At 39.6% G+C, this 24,643-nt stretch overlaps 1 protein-coding gene across 9 annotated transcripts in view; it reads left to right on the top strand.

Moving 5' to 3' along the window:
* The window catches only part of LOC131684069 (potassium voltage-gated channel protein Shaw-like), a 250,442-nt gene that overhangs the window by 162,767 nt on the left and 63,032 nt on the right, over positions 1-24,643 (top strand). For 8 of the 9 annotated variants that reach the window (XR_009304605.1, XM_058966604.1, XM_058966602.1 and 5 more), the window contains 4 exons: positions 682-876; positions 936-1,154; positions 1,822-2,425; positions 2,746-2,835. Coding sequence is in view for 8 of the 9 variants with exons in the window: in XM_058966604.1 (XP_058822587.1) it covers positions 682-876; positions 936-1,154; positions 1,822-2,425; positions 2,746-2,835 (1,108 nt within the window). In the remaining variant the exon portion in view is untranslated. The remainder of the gene's footprint in view (positions 1-681; positions 877-935; positions 1,155-1,821; positions 2,426-2,745; positions 2,836-24,643) is intronic. The other variant, XM_058966605.1, reaches the window with a different exon arrangement.

The raw sequence follows: 24,643 nt of genomic DNA, 5'->3' as shown, positions 1-24,643 counted from the left end.
TGAGGACTGATGTCCCGTAAGCACAGAAATTATGTTTGCCGAGGAAATCATAGCCAAATTGAAATATGATGTAGCAACTAAATCAATGCATGTCACCTGGCTATATTTCTTATTAAGGAAAACATGATTATTACCAAAAATATGCTATATACGCAATTTAAAGCACAGATCTTTGAACTAGATTCCCACAGATGAGTTAATTATTATAAGGTTATGTTTTCATTATTATAATGAAACCAAGAGCTTCGTTCCATCCTGCGCTCTATGTTACATGCTTCGTTACACGAGAGTAAATAATTTACTGGGTTTGTGATTGTGCTGGGACCATCCTGTGAATATTTACAAGTCCATAATGGAAAGATGGCCATTAGTTCTATCATACGTAGTATCGAACCAGAATCGAACCCTACTGTCCAATAATCTTCATCGACTTCAACCCGACTCGATTACACTGATACACAATTATTTAGGCGAAAGGCTCTGAGTCTGTTTTTGAACATTTGATTTTCCTTCTTTTAAGTTTAAATTTTGTTGGAACCCTCTCAAAACATACTCAGAACCATGCGCCAAAAATGTTTTTTATAGATCAGTGTTCTCAACCTATTATCTTGAGGCACACAATCATGAGAAAATTGATAAGCAGTGGGTGAGTTTTAATACTTTTATCATTTACTTTCGCAGCATCGCGACACCCAGGAGACATTGGCGGTTTTGGAGCGACTCGATCTGGACACCGAGAAACCAACGGAGGAGGAGCTGGCTCGGAAGTTTGGCTACGAGGATGACTATTACAAGGGAACGGTCTCGTGGTGGCAGCACATGAAACCCCGAATGTGGTCACTGTTCGATGAACCGTACAGTTCGAATGCTGCCAAAGTGAGGAAAAGCTTGCGGAAAAACCGGTGGCTGTCACTGATTTTTGTCTTCCGTTCTAGATAATCGGTGTGATATCGGTGTTCTTTATTTGCGTATCGATCCTATCCTTTTGCCTGAAAACCCACCCGGATATGCGCGTACCGGTGATACGGAAACTTACGGTCAATACGGCCAACGGGAGCACGGCCTGGGTGCTGGATAAGGATCACACGAATGCACATGTCGCGTTCTTTTACATTGAGTGTGTATGCAACGCGTGGTTCACGTTGGAGATTTTGGTAAGTTTCGAACCCATTAGGAAGGGATTGACGGTGGAGACGCGTGATTGTTTATGAAAAAGTGAAAACAAATATGTACTAAAACAGCTGCTAATTCTCAAACTATTATATACATTGATAAATTGAGTTTATCAGTCTGGATTAACTATATATGAACACATTTTTATTTTTTTTTTTGTTTTTGATGAAAAACTAAAACTGTTGAAATATTCTAGAACTTTCTGGATATAACTTCATAAATATTATTTATTATCTTGAAAAAATATTAAATCTTCTTAAATGTTACAATATTTAAAAATTTTCTAACGTCTTCTGAAATTCTAGGAAATAAAAGCCATCAAATTCTTCTGAATCTTCTGAACTCGTCAGAAATTTTCCAAAATCATCTAAATTCTTTACAATTCTTTAAAATCATTTGATATTTTCTTCAGTCTTCTGAAATCATCTGTTATTCAGTAAAAGCCTGCTGAAATTCTTTGAAATCTTTTGAATTATTTTGAAATCTGAGAATGATTTAAAATTTTCTGAAACCCTTTTAAATCTTGTGTCTCTCAAATTCCACTAGAAGCTAAGGAATTGTTTTTATTATTTGCCAATTTACGAAAATACCAACCCCCAACACAATTTATCCAGCGAATAGTAACCTGCCACCCCCTCATTCTTCCAGGTTCGGTTCATCTCATCGCCGCACAAGTGCGAATTCATCACCTCATCTGTAAATATCATCGACTACGTCGCCACGCTGAGCTTCTACGTGGACCTGGTGCTGCAGAAGTTCGCCTCCCATCTGGAGAATGCCGACATCCTGGAGTTCTTCTCCATCATCCGCATCATGAGACTGTTCAAGCTAACCCGCCACTCGTCCGGGCTGAAGATCCTGATCCAGACATTTCGGGCATCGGCCAAGGAGTTAACACTGCTGGTGTTTTTCCTCGTGCTGGGCATTGTGATATTTGCCAGCCTAGTCTACTACGCGGAACGGATCCAGGCGAATCCGCACAATGACTTCAATAGCATACCGCTGGGACTGTGGTGGGCACTGGTCACGATGACTACCGTGGGCTACGGTGATATGGCTCCGAAAACCTACATCGGAATGTTCGTGGGTGCGTTGTGTGCGTTGGCTGGTGTGCTGACAATTGCACTCCCGGTGCCGGTCATTGTAAGCAATTTTGCCATGTACTACTCGCACACACAAGCAAGAGCAAAACTGCCGAAAAAACGGCGACGAGTGCTGCCCGTTGAACAACTGAGGGCCCCAAGAGTGGCAGGTGAGTACAAAAATGCAGCCCGTATTTTTTACCACACATTGATTGCCTGGACGACCCGAAATGTCAGCAATTAACGTCAACTATGATATGATTCTCTGAAATAACAGCAGTTTTTGCTTGGTTTGATATAAAAAATTCGATTTTTTTTCTCTCTCTTTACATCTTGTTTCGTCATTCATCTTCATCACTAACCATGCCCAAACTAACGACCTGCCATTCATCGTGCTTCCGTGTGGCTTCGTTCAAACCAATCAAAAAAATACCGACGTCACCCCGCTTGAACCGCAAATTCGCACAAAAAATACTCCACCACCCTGCAGGGCAACCGGGAGCCATGGGTATGCCTGGTTCAGGTCCGATGGCTCGCCGTATGAACCAACCGAAAACAAAGGACATCGGGCCGAAAATAGGTAAGTACGAACGTTGCCATTTCAGCTGCCATCATTCCCACACCCACCCGTCTCGGGTTCATTTATGGTTAGATTTTTTGCTGACACAAATAACTTCTTTTTTTTTGGTAAATGATCACAATTCAATAACTTACACACACACACACACACACAAACTCACACATATGCAACAACGAAAAACAGTAAGGCAACAATCTGCTTTTCCTTTTTTCTTCTTTAAAGACTAATCGTAGTACACGCCGTACTTCACCTCGCCACTCGACCGAATCCTTTGGTCTGCCTGATTTTTCCTGCAGCTGACATTATTTTCCCGTTTGATTCATCCCGTCTGCTCGTATTCCCTTCTCAAACGATCGAAACCGATGTTAGGTCTGCAATCGTTTCTTCCCGACTACTGAATTTGGCTATCTACAAACAACCGGTTGCTGTTGCTATCGAACCGTTCACGTTTTCGTTTTTTTGTTGTTGATTGGTGGGACAAAAAAGGAAACACGACTAACGTTTAGGAGGCTACGGAAAAACGGATTAATATTGACATTCCATTGTGCGACCGTCGCGTATTTGTCTCCGATAACCGGTCCTTCGAGGATCCATCCGGGTGAGCAGTCGAGCGAATGAGTCAGAGTTGAGAGAATCGAAAATCTGACAAATTTAGGACGGACTTGTAGTCCTTGTTGTGGTCGGGTACAATGGTTTCAGAAAAGCAAAGCCGCGTTTGTTGATTTGGATTAAATGGGTAAATAATAACGGTCATCACTTCGGTTGGATGAATGCATCTGCCGAGAGATCTTTCGCTTGTTAGCTGCGGATTTTGAAAGGGTTTTAGAGAGTATAACAAATACGGCTGGGTCCTGGTTTCAAACTTGAAAGCGAGATATCGTATTCAGTCTATGAGAATAGGATTCCAATGCAACTGTCGAGTGCACTAAGATAGGCGCTAAGTTAAAATAATCGTATATAATCGTTAGTTACAGAATTTAACCTTTCGATTAATTCACCTTTTTTGGTTTATAAAAATTTGTACCCACCCACTTCCCCTTCGCAATTTTATTGTACTGTGCATCTTTTTTTAATTTTTGGTGCACCAAATTTTATTTAACGGGTACTGCCTCGTCGTTACCAGGCACGATGAGAGGGGGAGGCAGCCAGGTCAATTGCCCTGGGGCTCGAGTCGTATTTGGGGGCCCGCGTTTTTACCTGGAAGATGGGCGAACACGTGTGGTATTCATAGAAGAGCAATAAAAATAGTAAAAGTAATTTTTTGTAATCATTCGTCTTATTAAATTGGTTTATGATGAAAGGGTAAAACAATGAAAACTTTATTTGACAGTTTACATTTGTTAACACAAACGTTCTTAAGGGAGTTATGTACTTTATGTACAAGTTTAAAAAACTTGTCAAAGTTGTATTGCTTGAATCGACGGAATACATTACAAAATATTGAGAAGCCAATTCAAAGAATTCAAAGTATTTTCGAACAAGCAATAGAGCGTCAAACATAAATGCGAGCGCACGGACAAACGCATCCGTCCTTTTCTACGGTCGCTTCTTTGCTGGTGGCGCCGGTTGTTGAGTTGGAGATACTGGGCGTGATTGTTGTTGAGTGAATATTTGTTCGTGTCAGATCCGTAGATATTGGTTTTGTGGTTTGGCATAAGATAACGGTGTGCTGTTTACGATTATAGCAGGTTGGCTTTGCTTAGCTGCTTTTGCATAGTTTTCCGTAGTGCAGTGTCTTTTTGTAGAATTCGCGCATAGGAATCTACCATACACTGATAGAATATATTCGTAGATCGCTATGCATTAGTTTCGTATAGATAATTTTCATAAAATATACGAATTTTTCATACATATAATGAATCGTTCGTAGTTCTATTGAAACACATTTATTTTTTGCTACGAGTTTTTCGTGAAAACCACGAAACGACTTTCGTTGGCTTATTACGAACCAGCTTCGTTCGGCAAACGAATTGTTCGCTGCTATATACGATTATCTTTATAATATTTACGAGCACCATTCGTCGAACCGTCAACGTCAACAGAGCTTCAATATGGAGCCATTGTTGCTATACGTCATATAATTGTTGATGATCACGACGGTCTCGGTCTGATTATTTAGTAGCCGTATCCGTGTCCGCCGGTTTCAGGAAGATTTTCTAAACCTCTTCCGCTTCTAGTTGATCCAGAATCCGGAGCAGTACGGATTCAGTTGAGCCATCGCGAACTGCTCGTTGGTTTTGTATGAATTAGTTTGAGTTTTTCTCTGCAGGAGCAATGTCAAAATAATATGCTGTTAAAAACGGAAACTTCTCTTAGATGAACGAAATGAATTCATGCGACCAACGGGATTGTTCGTAATATACATAGACGTTTATTAAAATAAACAAAGCATTTCGTTTCATTCACGAAAATTAATGTCGTTTTCAACGACAACATTCGTGCAATGTACACTAAATAAGTAAAATTCACGAAAGCTTTCGTTCATCAAGCGACCATTTCTTCATATCACAATAAAATCGATTTTGCCAGATCTGTTTTTTTAACTAAAAAAATCGGTGTTTTCAACAATAAGAAGACAATAAATTCGAAAACTTTTCTAGGATGAACGAAATGAATTCGTGCAACCAACGAAGTCGTTCGTAATACACACAAACATTTATTGAAATGAACGAATGATTTCATTTCATTCACGAAAAATAATGTCGTTATCAACGATAACATTCGTGCCCTGTACACTAGATAAGTAAAAGTTACTAAAACTTTTGTTCATCAAGCGTCCATTTCTTCACATCACAATCTTTCTAGTACTCAATAATGATGAGCAGGTTGAAATAGAATCGAATTAGCCAGATCGATCTTTTTAATTAATAAAAAATCGGTGCTGTCAAACATTGATCCTTCGTATGTGACAAACGAAATCGTTTGTAATATACACAAACGTTTATTAAAATACACGAAACATTTCGTTTCGTTCACGAAAAATAATGTCGTTATCAACGATTACATTCGTGCAATGTAACCTAAATAAGTAAAATTCACGAAAATTTTGGTTCATCAAGCGGCCATTTCTTCGTACCACAATAAAATCGATTTGGCCACATCGATTAAAAAAAAATCGATGTTGTCAAACGATACGAAAACTTTTCTAGGATGTACAAAATGAATTCGTGCGACCAACGAAATCGTTTGTAATTTACACAAGTGTTTATTAAAATAAACGAAACATTTCGTTTCATTCCCGAAAAATAATGCCGTTTTCAACAATAACATTCATGTAATGTGCACTAAATATGTAAAATTTACGAAAACTTTCGTTCATCAAGCGGCCATTACTTCACACCACAATCCTTTTAGTCCTCAATAGAAGGGAGCAGGTTGAATTAAAATCGATTTTGCCAGATCGATCCTTTTAGTTAGTTGAAAAAATCGTTGTTGTCAAACATCGATCCTAAAATATCGATTGAAAAAATAATATGCTAATGAATACGAAAACTTTCCTAAGAACGATGAACGAAACGAAATCGTGCGACCAACGAAATCGTTCTTCATATACATAAACATTTATTAAAATACACGAAACATTTCGTTTGGTTCACGAAAAATAATGTCGTTATCAACGATTACATTCGTGCAATGTAAACTAAATAAGTAAAATTTACGAAAGTTTTCGTTCATCAACCCGACCAGGAGAAAATAACTGACCAATAACTCGAGCATACTATTTTGTGGTGTCATACCAAAACCTGGTATTAATTGATTATTAATACCTCATTGAGGTATTAAGCAGACATTGAAGAGACATTTTTTGATACCTACCTTATACCTTAATGAGGTATAATACTTTATTTTAGTATTATTTGTGTATTCCAGTGATACCAAATAAATATCTAATTGAGTACGGCCGTACAGTGAAGTTTGTTATTGGAAGGCTGAAAAAGTTTTATTATTATTCAGGTATTATAATAACTCGTTTCATTATCAACTAGCTATTCGTAGTACATGTCTCAGTTATAATTTCAGGTATTTTACCTCTTATGCAAGGCTCTTTAATACCTTATTGTGGTATTTGAGTATTGGGTAAAGTATACCTCAATTTGGTATTCTGAAGTTGAAACAACGGGACTTTTTCCCAACACTTTGCTTACCAGAGCGAGGCCGTGGACTTTATATCTCTCCTAATATTCCTTGGGCTGTGGTCCTGCTTCCGTGGTTGGGTTTTCTTTCTTAGAAGGACGTCTGGAGTTTTAGAACTTTGAAACTTAATTTATTCAGAAAATATTTACAAAAGTTATCTTAAAGCTACATGTTGCCCGCGCGATTCATATATCGCTACGGGAAAATTTGTCCCTTTTAGTCCTTAAGTTTTTCCCTATTCTCCTGAGATACGGTGTAGATTTCCTATGGCCTTAGAAGGGCGCAATTCCTATTTGTTTACTTATATATTTGGCCCTGCCTCTTCAAGACTGACGTATTTAACCACAATACGGATTCCTGCTATTCAATCCTAGTCCAGTCCCGCAAGGGCTCACAAAATATGCGGTTACATTTGTACCGCTTTCTAAGATTTTATTACTATCCTAACCGCAGAGTAAGTGAGAAGGAAAAACCAAAGCTAGCTAATCGGACTGCGTATGGCACGCTTATGTATATTAGGCGCGGGAGGTTGATAAATAGACAGTGATCCCTTTTTCTGTGTTCTTTTCATTTCATTTTCGGGTTTTTAAGATCAACATCAACCTTCCCTACGCGTAGCAGTGATGCATTTCTTATGCACTGCTGACATTGTATAATTAACTCATTTGCGCGGCAACAGAAATTATTTTCTTCTGCTCGGGAAGCGGCCATTTCTTCGTACTAAAATAAAATCGATTTGGCCACATCGATTGTTTTACATTAAAAATATCGATGGTGTCAAACATCGATCCCAAAAGATCGACTGAAAACAAGAGGCTAATAAATACGCAAACTTTTCTAAAATAAACGAAATGAATTCGTGCGACCAACGAAATCGTTCGCAATATACACACACGTCTATTGAAATAAACAAAACATTTCGTTTCATTCACGAAAAATAATGTCGTTATCAACGATAACATTCGTGCAGTGTACATTATATGTGTAAAATTTACGAAAGCTTTCGTTCAGCAAGCGGCTATTCTTATACATGAAATGAACGAAACCTACTATTTACAATGCACGAAAATAATTCGTTGCAGAAAACGACGAATGAATTCGTGCATTGCATGATCGATTTCATTATATTTACGAATTTATATTATCAGTGTAGTTGCATAACCAGTATTGTCAAATGAAACGTCCCATTTTCGGTTGAACCGCATAAAACGGTTACACCACATCACCACAAGAACAATGTTAGGGGCACCCGGGAAAATGTAATGTTACAGCTCTGGAAGCCACTTCTCCGTATCTTGACATAAATTTGTTAATCACGATGTCATGGGCATGTGGAGATAATTCGTGTAAGCACATCTCTCTAGAGCCCTTGCCAATATATACAGGGATGATGTTGTTAACGTGGCAGCTTTCATTGGTGTGCTGCACGTTGTTCTGCGAAACAAACGACTGTGCTTCTTGATGTTTGATATGGATTCTCCCGGATTGAACACAATCTACACATTAGGTAAGTATTTCACTATCCGAGTAGCTGGTCTAACAGGACATTTCCAAAAATCAATAGCAACATAATTCGTCTGCAGTCGTTTTTGCCGTGTAGCAGAACGATTTTTAGTATCTACTCTGGGCGTGATAAGAAGGTAGACTGACCTTTATTCACCGGTGATTAAAATGGATAATTTTAGTATTTTTGTATTTTTATAGCACGTTCAAGGAATTTTTCTTCCAAAATAGCATTGTGTTGAGAAATAACAGTGATTTTGGGCCTCGCCAAAGATGCATGCGATGTCCATAATAACCTAATTATAATGTGTGAAATAAAGAAATCAAACCAGTTCAGCTCATCCACCAGCAGCAGTACTCGGTTGCCCACTGTACTCGCAGTTGTTTAATTTGCGTCTTATGATTGAGTTCTGTGTCTAAATTGTTGTCGGGTCCAATATATTCTCACAGCCAGAGTTAAAAATAATCGAAGCTCTTTGTTGACGGTTGGAAATGAACCTGATGCTACTCGCGGTGAATAGAAAAAATGTTCATTCAAATATCCATGTTATTTATTCAGTTGAATATCATACAATATATTCATTTCGCTATTTATCTAGGAAAATGTTTTCAAATGCCGGTAAAGCATATGAAACAACAATCATCATTGCTTACATTGTACCAGGGCCTACTTTGGTGCATTTGATTCGTTGCTGCACGGGCGCTTCGTGTAATAATCGGAGACGAATGAAAATCTGCATGGATGAATGGGCGGTTTGTTCGTTTGACGTTTTCAGCTGCGTCACTGAATATTGAAAATGAATGCGGCTGAATGTGATCAATTTTAATTCAATGAATTTGAATATTTTTAACTCTGCTCACAGCATACAGGCTCCAACGTTACGCATATCACATTGTTTATTAATCAACTAATTTGTGAGTTATTGAATTAGTGATGCACCCTCCTTAGTATGGTGAAAATAGACAGTTTACCCTATACGTATGTGTTCCGATAGTAACCTTAACTCGTATGCCTTCATGTAATAAATGATGATTCAATAAACATAAAATCAATATGCATTCTGCACGATTTTTCGAAAAAATACAACTGCAAATATAACCCACAATAGACGTTTGCGTAATTTCAACCAAACATCTGGATTAAACCAAGTATACATGCAAATCTTCTCACAGTTCAGTAATCAAACGCGTATTCCAATTTTTAGACGAGGTTTTCCACTGCGGATCGAATCCCATTTCTAAAGGCACTAAATCGTCAATTTAAACAGTCGGCATGTCAAACGAAAGAAGAGAGGAAGGGTGGGTACGTTATCGAAATTTAATCATTTCTTTTAATGTGTCGATAAAGAAGGGAAGAGATATTTTTAAAAGACACGGCTCTATGTTAACATTGCTGACAGCCATTAAGGTGCTTATGAACTAGCTCTAAGTGTACTTTAATGATCTCTATAGAACTATGAAGCCGTAAAGAATGTTTGGCATGCGAATATAGAAAATATCTAAAGCCATTAAATAATGCTTCGTGGTCTCTTGGGTATGTTCCTTACCCCTAACCATACCACTTCCCCAATCCTTCCCATCAGGGAAATCATGAAAAGACGATTCATGGCAAGGCACAAATTTCCGATCATCATGGAGAACGTACCATTTGAGCTAGATGCTACTGATTCTTAATTCCTGAGTACCCGCAAATTGAAAGACTCATAGCTATGGCAATTTCACCCGATTTGTATACCACGGAATAAGAAGTTGTCAAAATTTACCTGTCTGGCACGCTATCTGTGGATGTGGCAATATAAGTCAACCGGAGACTAATAGAACCATGGGGTTTCCCATGGCTGAAGAGGTACTAACTCTACGAACGAAAGGGCTTAGGCTTAAAAGGGCCCGGCAGTAATACAAGCCTTGGGGCCCGACGCGGCTCTCAACGGCTCTGCTGGCTGCCATCTAAGAAGCCACGATGTTCGGTTTCAGCCAATCGAGTAACTTCTTTGCTCTCAAATCTAACTGCTTCGGTGGGAGATCATGGACCTTTTGTAACTGGTACGTCATGACCTTGACCTCATTTGCAAATATACGTTGGATGCTACAGTCGGATACTTTCAGTTCTTTAGCCATTTGATCGGCACTTCGTCGTGGATTTTACTTAGGTCGCTGCTTCACTTTTCCAACGTGACGTTGCAATCCTTTGATGATAATATGCCCTGGGATGAGAAATATTCCATTTTTATCCTAAGAATGGTTTCGGAAATTATTTATCAAAAATAAGTGAGAACCATCATCACCAGGGGTGTTATTTGAAAGGTACTGGTCAGTACACATCTGAAATGGACGATCGGAAATTAATGATTAACACCGTTTGTAAATCCAAGATGGCGAATCCCGGTACCAGAAAATATAAAGAATCAACATCAATATTGCCGTCATTTGAAAATGGGTGGTCAGTAGACATTTAAAATTCGGAAATCCTGTTACCACAAAACAGTGAAAACCGTCTCAGTACTGGTAGTATCGGTAAAATACCGGTACTAGAATATTTTTGTCCAATCGCTATAATCGGAGTATGGGTAGCATAATTAGTATTACGCATTTCGATGAGTAACAATGTAAAAGGGCGAAGAACTCGGGTTGGAGCGTAAAGGTTGGGTTGTCCAAGGAAATCGGGTACATCGTACTCAGCCAACACAAGCTTAGATATGAAAATGGGCTGCGAAGCATGTCCTGTCAAAGTATGTACATAATTCAACGGATAATTCCAAGGCAATTGACGTAAAGCATATAGTATAAATTTGCGCAGGACAGATTTGATCCATTCATTCCAAGGGCACCAGACAATGTTTGCAAATTCTAACTGCGAGCAAACCAGTAAGCAATTTAAAGCCTCGAAACACAAGGATCACGGAATTCGCGGGAAATTTTGAACACAAAACCCAGCACTCGATTCGCTTTGTCAATAGTCGCTGATAAGTGATTGGTATGAATTAGCCTTTCATCAATAATAACGCCTAGATATTTTGCATGGTCAACGCGTTGTAGCTGAATTCTACCAATGATGTACTTGAAATTAAGCGTGCTCCTTGTACGATGAAAGCTGATGCTAAAACATTGCACAACACTAAGAATCAACATGTAAAATGTATCAATGAGACACTGTAACTCATGGAAATCAGCTGCATTTCTTATGACAGGAAATCTTTTCAATTCATAAGCGAAAAACAGTTTCCAAGCATTAGAACGAAAATCACATCATCCACGAACGATGAAAATAGTAATGGACCTAGTGAACAACCTTGGGGAACTCCGGAGTTATTAGAAAAGGATTCAGACACGTTGTCACCAATTTGCACGCCGACCTCGCGGTGTACAAGGAATCTTATGGTACATCCTAGTTTATCAACTTTTGCTAACAGTATCTCGTGGTTAACTGTGTCGAAAGCGGCCTTGAGATCTGTGTAGACTGTGTCCACCTGGAGTTTTTTGGATATTTTTTTCTATGCAAAACGACGTGAAGCTAACTAGATTGGTCTCAACCGATCGGCCGGGTAAGAATCCGTGCTGACAAGTGTTTACTAGCAGAAAACAGCACCTCGATTCGAAAATTTTTGACTCGACTCTCGATGCAGCTTTTGTCACTTTTCTTGTGTACCGGAAACATGACTAAACACTTTCAATCGTCGGGAAATTTTTGCTGCTGAAGTGACACATTAAAAACCCAACAAACAACGAAAGCTGAACAAGGCTTGAATCCGAGAGAATAAGCTGAACAAGAACTGTTTAAGCTATTATCCAGCTAAGTTGTTTGTTGGGAAGTTGCGTCAGTGGGATCACCAAAATATCGGAACATTTTCCAGAATATCTGAAGCCATAGCACTTAGTCTTGGAGCATAAGACGATTTCGTTTTCCGTTTGGCAGAGAGAACCGATTGTCCTGAAATGGTGAGCCATCCATTTCAACTGCACCAACGAGAACATCATAGATTGCGTTTTAAAGCTCGATGACAGATGGCGCAACAGTCGTGAAAACACTCGAGAATTAGCTGAAGTTTGCAGCCATCGTAGTAACTACTTCACCATTGTAGACCATCCTAGACGGATGACCCGTTTCCTTTCTCTTCGTATTAACAAACGTCCAGGAACCCCTAAAAGTCCAGTTAACAAATTTTCTATTGCGATTAGAGCCATATTCACCTGTTAAAAACATGTGAGGATAGTCTGATGAACAACATTTGATGATATTGGACCATGTAGGGCCTATTAAACCAGAGTGTAAGTGATCAATAGAGTAATGATCGGTGGACAAAGTATCAAATATCCCGGGTATACTGAATAGCAGCAAGTTCTGCGACGTAAACTGAAGCAGGATCATTGAGTTTGAATAAGGTGGTGAGGTTTTGATTGAATATACCGAAGCCAGTGGAGCCGTTGAGGCTTGAGACGTCGGTGTAACGCATCTTGTTGCAGTCGCCTTTATCATGAAATGAATTATAAATATATTATGAAAGATGCTTGGGATCACTTGCGAACCTAAGTGATCCGGGATTCCACGAATCTCGGCCTTCATGGATGTGTCGAAGAATACAGTTGAATCAGAAGCAAAGGGGAGACTGACACGGTTGGATAACATAAAGGATTGATATTTTGTTGTATGTAATCGAAGTACAAGGACATACATCTGGTTTAAGGTCGACAAGCCACTCGAAATTTACAATTACTAACGTGTTCAAGATATCTGAGCTGTCGATATAAGGAATCCCAAAATCGATTTTTCAGCGGAAGGACTAGACTCATCGCATGTGTCAAGTGTATGCAACCCAAAGCAATACGCTAACAACAATAGCAGATTCGCTCTAGTTTGATGAAATGTATGTTCGTAGCGGAACGGAAACAGACACTCCCGTACTCCATCACCGACAATATTGTTGTTTGGTACAACCTGATCAGGTCTCCTGGGTGGGCACCCCTCCATGTTCCGGTTATTGTACGAAGAAAGTTGACCTTTTTTGGCACTTCTGCTTCAGATACCTAATGTGACATCCCCAGGTTCCGTTAGAGTTGAACCAGACCACGAGATATTTGAAAGTTGAAACCTGAGCAATAGTTTGACCAATTAATTGAATCTGTAGTTGGGCTGCTTCACGCTTCCTTGAAAATACGACTAGCTCAGTTTTCTCCGTGGAAAACTCGATACCCAACTGGAGGGCCCAAGTAGACAAATTGTCCAAGTCCAGCAATGGTCCTTGCAGATCGACGGCTTTGGAACCTGTAATAGAGACCACACCGTCATCTGCAAGCTGCCTTAGCGTGCAGGAATTGACAAGACATTCGTCAATGTCATTCACGTAAAAGTTATAGAGAAGGGGCTTAGACATGAGCCATGGGGAAGATCCATGTAGCTAATTCGTGATGTCGACAAGTCACCATGCGAAAAATGCATGTGTTTTTCAAACAGCAAGTTTACCAAAAAGTTGCTTAGAGTCGGTGAAAGACCATGCTGGTGCAGCTTCTCAGAAAGAATTTGGATAGAAACTGAATCAAACGCCCCTTTATATCTAGAAAAACTGATGCCATCTGCTCTTTACTAGCATAAGCCATTTGAATTTTTGATGACAGCAACGCAAGACAATCGTTCGTCCCTTTGCCTTTGCAGAAACCAAATTGTGTATCCGACAGTAAGCCATTTGCTTCAACCCAATTGTCGAGGCGAAACAAAATCATTTTCTCGAACAACTTTCACATACAGGACAGCATTGCAATCTGTCGATACGAGTTGTGGTCGGAGGCTGGTTTTCCTAGTTTTTCGATGGCGATAATCTTCATTTGCCTCCAGTCATGAGGAACCGTATTACCCTAAAAAACTTATTAAATAAATTCAACAAGCGTCTCTTGGCAGAATCTGGCAGCTTCTTTAAGTTTGATTTGATTCTGTCTGGCCCTGGGGTTTTATTATTACATGTTAAAAGAGCCAGTGAGAACTCCACCATCAAGAACGATGTTTCGATCACATTATCGTAAGGGGACGCGGCACGGTAGGTCTTCTGTGCCGGGGCGGACAAACCGGAATCCGGACAAACCTTCTAGGCAAAATCGAATATCTAACGGTTTGAATATTCCACGCTCTCGTTAGTACTGTTTCGGTTTCGTAAGCACCGGGACGTGCCCCAAAGAGTGCTCAACGATGTTTCTCTCGTTAGCCCGTCGACGAACCGGCGCCAGTAGCTACGTTTTTTTGGCTTTCATCAAACCCTTCATGCGTGTTTCCGCCATCGCGTGCTGTCGGTAGCTGGCTGGCAGCCTATCGTCCCGAAAGGCGGCGCCCTTCTCCGCGTTTGAGCACTCTTTGTCCCACCAAGAGTCGGGAGGACGCCCGCGAGAGTTCGCGTCTGGAATGCGTTTAGTCTGAGCTTGAATCGCGGTATCGAGAATCAAGCCAGTCAGAATCCGGTACTGTTCCTCCGGAGGAAGCAATTGTGTGGACTCTACTTTTCCGGATATCGAGGACGCGTACCTCTTCCAATCAATTTTTCGTGTGAGGTCATTCGAAATATTGATTGTAATCGGCGGTACTGAACTGATAGCAATATTAATTACGATTCGCAGATGCCGGGGAGATCAGAGATTACCTTCCACATGCAATATAACCGCAGCGATGTCGAGTAGAGGGACAGGTCTAAGGCACTCGGACGCGCTGGAGGGGCAGGAAACCGTGTCATTTCACCCGTGTTCAAAATGGTCATATTGAAGTTGTCGCAAAGCTCATGAATTGAGGTAGATAGATTATCGTCATGAAAGCAACCCCCTGCCATACCGTGGGAGTTGAAGTCACCTAAAACTAGCCTCGGTGCGGAGAGGAGTTCCTCAATATCGCAAAGCCGTCGGTGGCTTAATGAAGCTCTCGAGGGGATGTAGGTGGAAGCAATGCAAAGGTCTTTGCCTTTAGTTCTGGTTTGCCAAGCGATAACTTCAATATCTGGTGTTGATCCCCAAAAGTACTCCTCCGTAAGAGTCTTCTCGATCCAAGCGAATAATATTAAAATCGTGGAAGTGTAGCTCTATTTCTGGAGTAAGCCTTGTTTCGCATAGTGCAAATGCATCGCATTTCAAGTTATTTAGTAAGATTTTAAAGAATCGATTTTCGGGATAATGCTTCTGCAATTTCACTGAAGACCAGTGATTAAATCCGTGACCTCGTTCGATGAATTAGCCATCGAAGGATACAATCGCTGAAAGGAGGGGCCATTTCGCAGCGAACTGCATCAAAAATCAATTTTTACTGCGTGGAGAAAGCTTATCAAGATGCTTTTAAGAAGGTCAAAAATATTTAGTGCCGTAAAATACGGTCCAAAATTTATTAAGCCAGCGCTGGTTTCTTTCTCTGGCTGAGATATGGAAACACTTGGAGTTTTTAATGTTCCTAGAAATGCTGGTAACACATTTTCTGAGTTCAGGTTTTTGAGACCGGGAGCGACTTGCTTCGGTTTTGCACCAGTACTTCCTCGAGTATTCATTTTAGGGGGGCATGAAGAGACACCTTCTGGCCTTTACGACGAAGCTTGGGAGAGAAAATGTTCCTCTTTTTTCTATTGCTGCTAGGCACAACAGAAGATGTTCCCTCCTGGGGTTCATCACAGTCGCCATCGTCAGTAGACAAGTTGGTATAGATGTTCATAGAGGCCGATGGCGTAGCTATCTTAAGCACTTCTGCAAAAGATAGCTTAGAGCGTCCCTGAAGGGAGCGCTTACGATTCTCCTCGCGCTGTTTGTACGCCAGAAATGTCGTGAGATCATACGGGTTTCCCCCACAGTAGAGACACTTTTCGACATACCTTCTACAGGAATCATCCGCATGATTCCCACCGCATTTCCCACAATGGGCCTTAGGGATTATTCATAAACTACGTAACGCAAAAGTTGCCCAAAATTGACTCCCCTCCCCCCATGTAACAAATTGTCACAAAGAGGCGAACAGATAGACGAACCTTGTCAAAGAGGAGGTAGTTGGGTAGAGCAGAACCGGCGAAGATCACCTGATAAAAATCTGAGTTGACGTTTATTTTCTTCCCGTCAGCTGCGACTGATGCTGAATGCAAACGTTTGCACTACAGTATCTTCACTGGCTTAAGCATGGGTCTTTGAAACAGTCAGTCCCATATTTCAGCAAGTTCTCGCAACTCAGACTCGAATCGGAAACGACCCCTTTGACTTCAACCCTGTTAGCTGGAATATACACCCCGTACTCCTTAGTAAAGTGCCCGTAGCCAGCAATATCATTTGCCTGATTTAAACTGTTTACAACCACCTGAAGCTTATCAGGGCGAATTTTCGATATTTCTGTCACCGCCGAATACCGAACCGTCAGAGCTCGAGAAATCTGCAACAGATTCAAACACTTTTTATCTTTGGTCCGGAAGAAGATCACGAAGGGCCCGGTGGCGGAGCTTGGATATACTTTGAACCGGGGAGCCGATTTTGTTTTGACGTCCATCTCAGCTTGAAATGAACCGCCGTCAGGGGAAGTCATTTTTGCACGGGCCTATTGTACAGTGCTCGTTAGTGAGAGAACCAAAAAGGGGAAACGTGAAATAATAAATGCTATATTACTCCCTAAGAAGAAAATTGGTTTAAAACCGTCTTTATGCATGAAGGGCACAAAACCCAACTATAATTAGTCCAACTGTTTGCGTTTCGACTTCGTCTCTTCAGAACCACAGCCCGGTGCATTTTTCAAGTGCCGTGGTTCTGAAGAGACGAAGTCGAAACGCAAACACCAGGACTAATTATTGTAAAATAATACTTAACTTGTGTATGTAACGGTATCCAGACGGCTTACTAGAAGAACACTGCTTCACTGGTCACTAGCCGGCTAACGGTACTCAGAAACAGAAACACAAAAGAAGGGAAAAATACTGAAACCTCGACGAGATGCAAGATAACCTGAACGCGGATTAGCACTACTGTTTGTCGCTATATACTGCACGGACTGGCAACAAAACACTTGTGTCTCGACCGAGCGTTCGAAAACAAAAGGTAACTGGCTCTGTTAAATGCTCTGTACTTCCTGCCCAACTTTTATGACTTTTAGACTTTTTTGTTATGTAAATCCATGCTTCGAAAATAACAAGTACTTACAACGGCTCTTGAGAAACATATGCTGTAAATTGTTGTTCATATTGAAAATTCATTTTGCACATTTTAGCGTTGCAATTAACCCTTAAATGCGCAATGTTGTTTTAAAACAACATTGCGAAAACCATCTTAAAATTATCAGAGTAGCGTATTAATGCTGAGAGACAATTTTCAGAAAATTTGAAAAAAATTGCTTTGCGCCTTTAAGGGTTAACTAGTTGTGACCAGGCCTGTTCGGTAGCCGTTCAAACTCAACTGTTTGTCTGATCAAGCTTCCTCAATTCTATACTTACTCTTTCCAATTCTCATGAGGGATAGAACACTTCACCTTCTTGCAGTGATGAATATGTTTATTGATACCGACTCGAATAATGCTGAAAATTTCAGCAGCTCGGAAGCTAACGAAGTAAGTAAAGCATTAAAATAGAGAAGATAGAAAACTCATCAATAAATTCAGGCAACAATCGAACAGACGAAGATTATTTCTGTCTACGTAATTGTATTGAATTTCCCATCCTTCAACTCGGGAACTATGCTTCAAATCCAATGGATTTTGAAAACAGCCACCACCGGAGAAATCAAATCAAAGACAGAAGCGCAAGTGAATGTTTCCTATAACCTTAGAGTATGTTGTTATCTGTTCTAGAAACATTCCAGTAATCGACGGAAAGTAAATAAACCGTGTCTGTATTTGTGTTCTCATGTCAATCATGCCTTCAACGATATGGTCTTAGATCGACTCTAATGTACAATATGAATGTCCGATTTGAATACAATGTGTCGGATGTTAATTATCTTCGCCGAAGAACTTTTACCTGGGAGAATTTTGAAAAACGGATTGAATTAATAAAAGGTTTTGCGTACATTTTGAAAATTCTAAATTAGTTATTGGAGAGGCGTTTCGAGTTTCTCTCATCAAAATCCGACACTAGCGCCCGATCCACGCTAGCCCCAAAAAATGAAAACACAATTTTCATTTTTTGAGAAAGGGGTTTGCTCAGAAACACAAATTGTGTTTTCATTTTTTGGAGCTAACGTGTATTCGGCGCTCGCTTAGTCCTGTCACTAAGTTAGTGTCGGATTCTGATTAGAGGAACTCGAAACGCCTCTCCAAAAAATAATTTAGTTATAGGTTTTGTGCCCTTTACTCGCAAATGCTGCTTACAACCATTTTCTCCTTAGTGGAGAAAACATTGTTTTTACAATTTTCTCCACTAAGGAAAAATATAGCGTAGTATGAAGGTTCGTTTTACATTTTCTTCTTCATTTAAATCATAAGAAGGCTGTGAAAAGAATTACCAGTACTCCAAAGAATTATTGAATCTAAAAAGCGTTTTCCAACACATTACATATTGCATTAAAAATCGTCGGTTTCAATGACATCCCAACCCTTAAAACCCACCCCTGCCAACGCCACGGAAAACAACACAAACGACAGCTATCTCCCTCAGGCTGCTAGCGTTAACGAGTTCCACAAAATTTTCCGATACAACGAACTTTTTGGCCAGCTGCCAGAGACGATGACTATTATTATTTTGATGACAAGACAGCTGGCACTAATACCAGCCCTCGGCGGTCCTTCTGTTACGGTTCCTGCTTGTCAAACAAAAACCGTTTCACACTTTGTCACGAAACGGACGGGCGGCGGAAATGTGCGACTTAAGCTAGGTGGTGCGAATAATACATCGTTCTGCGGTTGATTGCGCGTAATTAAACTTTTCCCATTTTATCGATGGTTGACTGTGGTTTTGAACTTTGCGACAAGTTTAGATTAATTAATCTTTGCGGTTCTGTGGTTAAAAGCGCGAACCACGTAACAATAAATTTGGGGTGGGCTCAGATCTAAAGGAAAGGAAAAATAAACATAATGGGATGAAGACGACAATTTCGTTAAGGAAAAAATTCGAGCTGCAATCATTAAAAGTTCCCCATAAAATACGATCAAATTCCCATAAATTGCTTTCATCATTCATTCTCCAGCATCATCCGGTTCGAATCAATCCCATGGGAAAACGAATTCAAAAACGAACGCTTCGACATGCACTAAAGGTTCCATCGATACAATTTGTTTGTCATTTCCACAAATTCCCAGATGGGCAGTGGAACCCTCTCATCTGACCTTGTGCCTTTTTGATGGGAATTGCCACATTTCGAATGAGCAATCCTTCAGCCGTAGGTCGCCACAATCAATCACGAAAGTTTTCACTCAAACGGAATGTGTCCTGTTCCTGTCCAACCTTTCGTCGGTTTCTTTCCCGGTGAGATATCGACGACCATCCACACGGTATAGCGAGACCCGTTTGGAGCTAAAGTGGGAATCGATGGCGAACGTGACAGATAAGCGAGGAAATTTTGCGGTCAACCACATTTCCCAGGAGAGTTGTGCAAACAAAAAACATGAAAGTAAGGGCCACTGCACAAAAGTCCCCATCAGCACGGTGCGTTGGGTTTTAACCGGAAGAAACCCGACCGACGACGCGACGGTAAGCAACCCCGACGAGGGGACTTTATTTGGGTTCGACCATTATTCAGTTCTACTAGCAACGCAGGGATTAAAGTGAGTTATTGACTTTGATAACAATTTTAAAATGGCTCAAGTTAACTCTTCGAAAATCAGAAGGGGTTGCTTGAAAAAACTAACGTCTTGAATTAAATTACACTGATTTAAGAATCGGGTTAGTTGCAAGATCATCAGGCTCGATCTGACTAAAATTTATTTAAAACCATAAGTTGTCTCAAAAGCAAAATTCAATTCAAATTATCTCAGATAAATCTGACAAATGTTTTTCAGGGAAAAACTTTATCCCTATGATCTGCTAATGCCTTCCTTTATATCATGGTTAACCTTAACTCTTGATACTTTTTGTTCAACATCATCATAATCGTTTCCACAATCTTTTCCTTCACTTATCTGCCGCATAGCAATCCGGAACTGCTTTTCTCTCTGCGAAAAACTGCAACCGGACCGTTACGATTATGACCCAAGATTACAGCAAGCCTGCAGTACATTTTCAAATAAATTAAATCTCATCCTCGAGTAAAAACGAAGGAAAACGAGTTAAAACAGACACTTTCCCGTGTACCTATGTCGTTTACATCCCTCTCGGCTGGTTCTTATCATAACGGACAGCACGGCATCGGCATGCTCACGGTCCAAACTGAAACAGATACACAAAGTTGCCTAATCTAATTTCACTGTCATTGGATTTTTCCTCTGTGTTACACACTTTTTCGCTTTTCCGGTTCAAGGTTAGAGGCGACGCCAGTACCTAAATTAAAGATACCGCTTTTTCACTTTCTCGGGTTGATTTCCGACTCAAGCCCAGTCAAGAAAGATGAGAAAATGGGAAATGAGATTTAAAATTTTACGACTCCCGGGGTATCTCGTAAATAAGCTGCTGTCTCTGATACAGCCACGGGGGACTGGGATTTTTTGTGTGCTGTTGAGGTCACAACAAATTACGTTTGATATCGGAAAAAAAACTTATATTTAGGATGAATAAAGCGAGAGGAGCGGAAATAAAATCATCAATAAATTGACTGAGATATTTCAGAGAGTGGGTGCTTGAAAATTAACATACTTTCGAACAGAGAATTCCAAAGAGGAAAGGGCAGAAATTATTCAGCTTCGATTCCACGAATCCGAGTGTTATCAAATCACAAGACTTAATTATGATTTCATCGTCAAATATTTCAGTCATTATCGATAACAGGAAAGTTATCTCATCTGATGAAAGACATGCAAATCCAATTTAAATTATTCTGTCATTTCCCTTGACGCTACGTTGCAGCTGTCGGTAACGTCAGAAAGCAGTAAGACAAAGATTTTTCCCTCATTATTGCATCCCGAAAAGAAAAAAAATATACACCGTCAAAGCCCTAGCAGGAAACATGACAACCAGAAGAATCCGAAACCAATTTCGCTCGGTAACCCATTACCGAACCGACGGACGCAAGCAAAATTGCGAAAGTGATCTCATTATCGTGAAATTACTCAACTGGGTACTGCTTCTCGGAATGCGGAATCCACCGCGCCGGAGAGAAGTGGAGCTTTTTTATTCAACTGCCATCGCCGGCTTCGCTGGAAATGTTACGCATTAATCACGCAAATGTGTTTTTCGGTATTCCGATGTTCGATGCGACGATGCAGAGAATCGATAAAAAATATTGTCTGTTGGTTTTCGAATGACAATGAAATATATTTAATATACGATTATTGCAGATAAATGGCCCAATTAAATTGGTTCGTGGATACTGTAGCAACTATAGATTTAAATTAATCTCAATTTTTAACCGACATTCCATTATTTACGTATCAATTATACGTGAAATATTCCTTCAACACCAACTCCAGGAGCAAGAGAATATTTATGCCCTTGATCACTCAGAAGATATCAAACACCTTCAATATTTTCATGATTTTAGTTTTTACATTTCTTACAAAAGAAATTCAAAGGATTCGCTCCAACTTTGAAAACTTTTCCGAGACCTGGAAGGCCGATCAGGGGAAAATCACTGGCCAATAACCCGAGCATACTATATTTTTCTATTCATACCAAAACTTGGTGTGAATTGATCATTATACGTCATTGAGGTATTAAGAAGGTATTGAAGAAACATTGTTCAATACCTGTTTAATACCTCAATGAGGTATAATACTTTACAGGCACGTGCGCAAGGTGGGGGGGGGGGGTTGGGGGTTCAACACTCCCCCCTATGAGGGGTTTGAATTACCTTTAAAAATTTATTAACTTCCTGTTCAGGAAAAAATAGGCTGCAAACAGTTTTGACGCATAAAATGTCATTTGAGTTCGGTCACTCTAGAAACAAGTGAATGAAGAAACCGAAACTTTGCGAGGGTGGTTGGAATAGGATGTATGTCAAGTTTGACGGCTTTTCTGAAGGATCGATTCACGTTTCGACAAGCTTCGACATTAGACTACTGTTGCTAATGTAGAAAGTTGGTGTCTTCGACAAAGTTTTAGAAATGCTCATAATGAAGAATTTTGTTGAACAACTTGAACTTGTAGGGCTTAAGGTTATCGGTTTATAAAGCGTTTTCTAAGGCAACCCCATTAAATTTAGTTTTTTAATACAGTGAAAACCCGTTTTTATCAGCCCCTTGGTGAATTGTAGGCTGATAAAACAGGGACATTGATAAAAGCGAGACATATATTTTTTCTTTCTTTGTAAGAAACCGAAGCTCTTCTAGTATTCTTCATTAGTCCCTAGATATATCCTCATAAATTCATAAAAAACAATTAATATTTTTATTTTTGCATATTCCGGAGCTGCTAGATAAGAAAAATATTCTCAAAAAAGGATTTACTCGAATTCAAGTTGATTCGCCTGCTAGAGCCCATCAAACTTCCAAATATAAATTTTCATACGAAGCTGATAAAATCGGGTCAAAAAGAAATCGGGGGTAGATAAACTCGAGGGCTGATAAAATCGGAGGCTGATTAAATCGGGTCTTCACTGTGTAACTTTTTTCACTGTGACTTTTCGTGCAAACGATGTTCCAGACAAATGTGGAGGTATTAAAACCACATAATATTGTTGAAGACTGCATTTAATAATGAAATTATTGTTGAAGACTGCATGTAAAAATATTGTTGAAGACAGTATGTTAAAATTTCACCTGAAATCGGCTCCGCGGCGCCCACCTATAGTAAAAATACTCATTCGTTTTAGAGTTATTGAAGAATTTAATTTTTTTTACACCAACTTCAACTGCGTATACAAGAGAAAGGTGCAAACCAAAATGGACAAGCAGGCACTATTTTGTTTGATGCGTGGCACTCTAGTATACTATAAACAGGATAATCTTTGTAATGTTTTTTACTTTTTCCATATAAAAATCAACGAAATTTTTTTTCGGTTTTTTTCGTAAAATTTTGTAATTAATGGTAATTTTTTTTTAAATCTTCAATAACATTGAAACGAATGAGTATTTTTACTTACAGTCTTCAACAATATTATGTGGTTTTAATGCCTCCACATTTGTTTGGAACATGGTTTGCACGAAAATTCACAGTGGAAAAGTTATTTAAAAAAACTAAATTTATGGGTGCTGTTATAGAAAACTCTTTATACATCGATAACTTTAAGTCCCACAAGTTCAAGTTGTTCAACAAAATTCTTCATTTTGAGCATTTAAAAAACTTTGTCGAAGATACCAACTTTCTGCCTCGTCAGTATAAAAAGTTATTTTTTTAGTTTGATCGTAGTAAGCCAAGCCTAATTTCAATTTTTAACAGGTTATGGAGAATATTCTTAAGAACAATTCGTCCAAAGATACCCTGTGAATATGTTCGATGGTTTGACCTCCAGTGAATTAAGTTCACGTTTTCGGGGCTATCCACCACTATGCAGCGGTGTCTTTTGATGACTCCTTCTCGATAACAAACATTTACCCAATTTGCTGAGCTGAGTCGTTTGGTTCACAAGACTAGGTCCAGGTCTCTGAACAAATATTAATAACAAATTAGCGTTATTTATGTATTCCAGTGATTTTTACAAATACTAAATCAATACCTTATTGAATACCTCAATACAGTAAATTTTGTTATTGGAAGATTGATAAACGTTTTGTTATAATTATAATAATTCGTTTCATTATCAAATAGTTATTCGTAGAACATGTCTGTGTTATTATTTTTGTTACTTTACCTCTTATGTAGAGCTAAATAACACCATATTGCGGTATAAAATCGTTAGTATGGAATACCTAATTTTCAGGAATCAGGAATCAGAATATATTGGCTCAAATGGCACGTTCCCCGTACATAGTCGGGGATTTGTGCCTTGCCGTGTGTTTTCATCATTTCCTGAGTGGAAGGAAAGGACAAGGAGGTGTGGGGAAGTAGAATTGGAAGGGTGGGAAAAATAACAGCACAAAACAAAAATAAACAGCAGGTAAGTTAAACTCACAAGTAGTTCAACTTGCCTGCGAATAAGCCTAAAGCTCTTTACCACATTGGATAAGAAACTTTAGTATGTCTCTGAGTTTCAGTCGACCAAACATGGTTTCGTCTATATAAGGAAG

The sequence above is a fragment of the Topomyia yanbarensis genome, chromosome 2 (genome assembly GCF_030247195.1).
Source record: "Topomyia yanbarensis strain Yona2022 chromosome 2, ASM3024719v1, whole genome shotgun sequence".
NCBI classification, from domain to species: domain Eukaryota; kingdom Metazoa; phylum Arthropoda; class Insecta; order Diptera; family Culicidae; genus Topomyia; species Topomyia yanbarensis.
This window is presented reverse-complemented; position numbering and strand designations above follow the sequence as displayed.